Source organism: Silurus aristotelis, assembly GCF_946808225.1.
Source record: "Silurus aristotelis genome assembly, chromosome: 11".
NCBI lineage: Eukaryota > Metazoa > Chordata > Actinopteri > Siluriformes > Siluridae > Silurus > Silurus aristotelis.
Genome location: NC_139584.1, coordinates 30587472 through 30589971, shown reverse-complemented (window position 1 = coordinate 30589971; position 2500 = coordinate 30587472). Strand labels below are relative to the sequence as shown.

General features: G+C 38.0%; 2 protein-coding genes across 5 annotated transcripts in view; one reads left to right on the top strand and one right to left on the bottom strand.

Annotated features, from left to right (window-relative positions):
* fbxo4 (F-box protein 4) overlaps positions 1–808 on the top strand; it is a 13680-nt gene extending 12872 nt beyond the window's left edge. Inside the window, exon 8 of the mRNA XM_083553475.1 lies at positions 15–808. Within this exon, the coding sequence (XP_083409601.1) occupies positions 15–98 (84 nt within the window). The 3' untranslated portion in view covers positions 99–808. The remainder of the gene's footprint in view (positions 1–14) is intronic.
* LOC310732793 (uncharacterized protein) overlaps positions 1–2500 on the bottom strand; it is a 339677-nt gene that overhangs the window by 157590 nt on the left and 179587 nt on the right. The window lies entirely within an intron of this gene.

Sequence of the window (2500 nt, the reverse complement as noted above, 5' to 3'; positions counted from 1 at the left end):
GTGTGTGTGTGTAGGTACAGGACGTGGTAGCTGAGTCTCTCTCAGGTCTGTTGGAGGGGATAAGTTGGTTACTCAAACACTCAGGACTCAGAGTTTAGATGATTTGTTGTTATATTTTTATATAAAAGCTTTATCTTTATATTAGTTGAGATTTTCGTCACTGTGTGTGGAATTGAACCGTTGAATTGTTCAGGTCTGATGATGTACCTGTTGATGTGTGATGTTCCTCAGGTCTACACCTGTGTACAAAAGTCCTAAGAGGCCATACATGATGTTTTTTCCCTTCTTTTTTTTCCATTATCACGGGTTTTTCTCTCTCGCCATAACGTTGATTCCTTTTCTTTCCATCGTGTATTCGGCTTAAGAAAATGTTTTGGAGGCAGCAGCAAGATGATCACATTCGCTTCCACTCTGATCAGGGACTAAACCTGAAACATCTCTGGGTCTGTCAGTGATCTGCATCTTACACATAAGTGTTTACACTCGTAAGGAAGCTGTCAGATCTGTAACTTTACCCTGGTGCTACATAGAGAACATAAAGCTACATAACAGAACACGGAGTTAAGGACTGTAAGTGTCCTCACCGACCCTGAACATGGAGTTAAATTCATCACCAGCTGACGTGAGGAAGCAGGACGTCTGCATGGTACAGAAGTTCTAAGAAGTTGTTTTTCTGCCTTTTTCCATTTAACAATCTGGTGTTGAAGCTTTACAAACTTTTGTTTTATTTGCATCAACTGATTTATTTTTGTCCAGATGAATAGATCATTATGGTGATTTCATATTAAAACAAGTTCTTTGTCTTGTACGTTTTTAGTTTTTAAGTAAACAGTTATTTAAAAACAAATATGTAGAAATACAACCTGCTCATCAGAGATAAACACACACCCTTCACCTTCACTGTTCACTTCTGTAAAGCTGCTCTGAGACGAGGTGTTGGGAAAAGTGCAATAGAAATAAACTTCTTTTGACTGTTTCTTCTCATTGTGCCACTTTTTTAGTCCACTGGTGGATCATCTCCTGTCTCTCTCACACCACAGACGTAGACTAGATTCTGAAGCTCACAGTGAGCAGGCAGGAGGCAGTAAGAAGTCTGGGGTTAACGTGGGTGAGACAGAGGGAGTCAGTGATGAGAACATTCCTGATCATCATCTTTTCTCTGCTTGTGTTCTACATGGTGGATCTTCAGCCTGAATACATTCATTAGAGAACAACATTTAAAATTTGTTTTATATTAATATATTAAGGCTGTCAAAATGCAAATTCATTAAATTTTTTTATTAACAAGTGATTAATGCAGCATGCGTTTCTGTTTGACCATTTTTTATGAAAATATAAATAAATAAACAAATATAAAAGAGGTGAAATGAACACCTTCAGTGCAAAGACCTTTTTAGACTCAAACACCGAAATCCACCCAAAGCGCACAATAAACCCTCTGGGGGTCGACAAACGCACCGGCTCGTTTTGTGCCATTTTCTCCTCGTAACACACATAAATTACTGTCTTTTTTGATTGTACAGATAAAAGCAATACATCATGTGAATCTGTAAAAGGATCTACTTTTATTTGTACACACTCATAATAACAACAAAACATTGTGCTTTTGTAAATTAAAGAAAACAGACAGGGGGCGCTCTCTGCCGTCTCCGTCATCTCTCTTCACAAACACACAAATAAAACAACTAAAATCAATATACGTTTCACTAATCATAAACATACATTTGCATAAAGCATCAATATTTCTCCATGCGCACGTTGATTAGAGAATGTAAAACTTGAAAAGTATGAATTTAATGTACATTTCGAATAGTGCGATTAAATATTTAAACAGATATCGATTTAGATATATTTAGATATCGATTGACAGCCATAATATTAATATGACGTGAGGTTCAGTTACCAGCGTGACACTAAAACAGACACGTCAGAGCCCAAACTTCTTTCCTTTAACTTGAGTGAAAAAGTGAACTTCAACTTTTACCAGAGTATTTTTTAAGCATGAATATATGCACTTTTACATAAGTGAAGGCTGTGTGGACTTTTGCCACGTCTGCAGGAGGTTTATGGAGACAGAGAAGTGTGTGTACCTCGGTGCAGTTTCCTGCAGCCTCACAACCTGGTCATTATTACTATCGCTAATGAAAGCACGCTGTCGAGTTGTGTGACTGTGTGAAGCTGCAGGAGGAAGTTGTGTTAGCATGTAACATGTTAGTGTGTACTATGTTGTGTTAGTGTATTGTGCTGAAACAGTTTTGAGTAGTGTGTATGTGCTTGTTGCAGAGGCTCAGAGTGTGTTATTCACTTAGTCTCTTAATACACACGTAACTCCGGATACAACAACAAACGATTTCATGTGTGTAATTTTATTCAACACACCTTAAATGTGTGTGTGTGTGTGTGTGTGTGTGTGTGTGTGTGTGTGTGTGTGTGTGTGTGTGTGTACAAGTGTGTACAAGTGTGTATAGGACTCCATGTCAGTAGAGAAACTTCCTCAAGG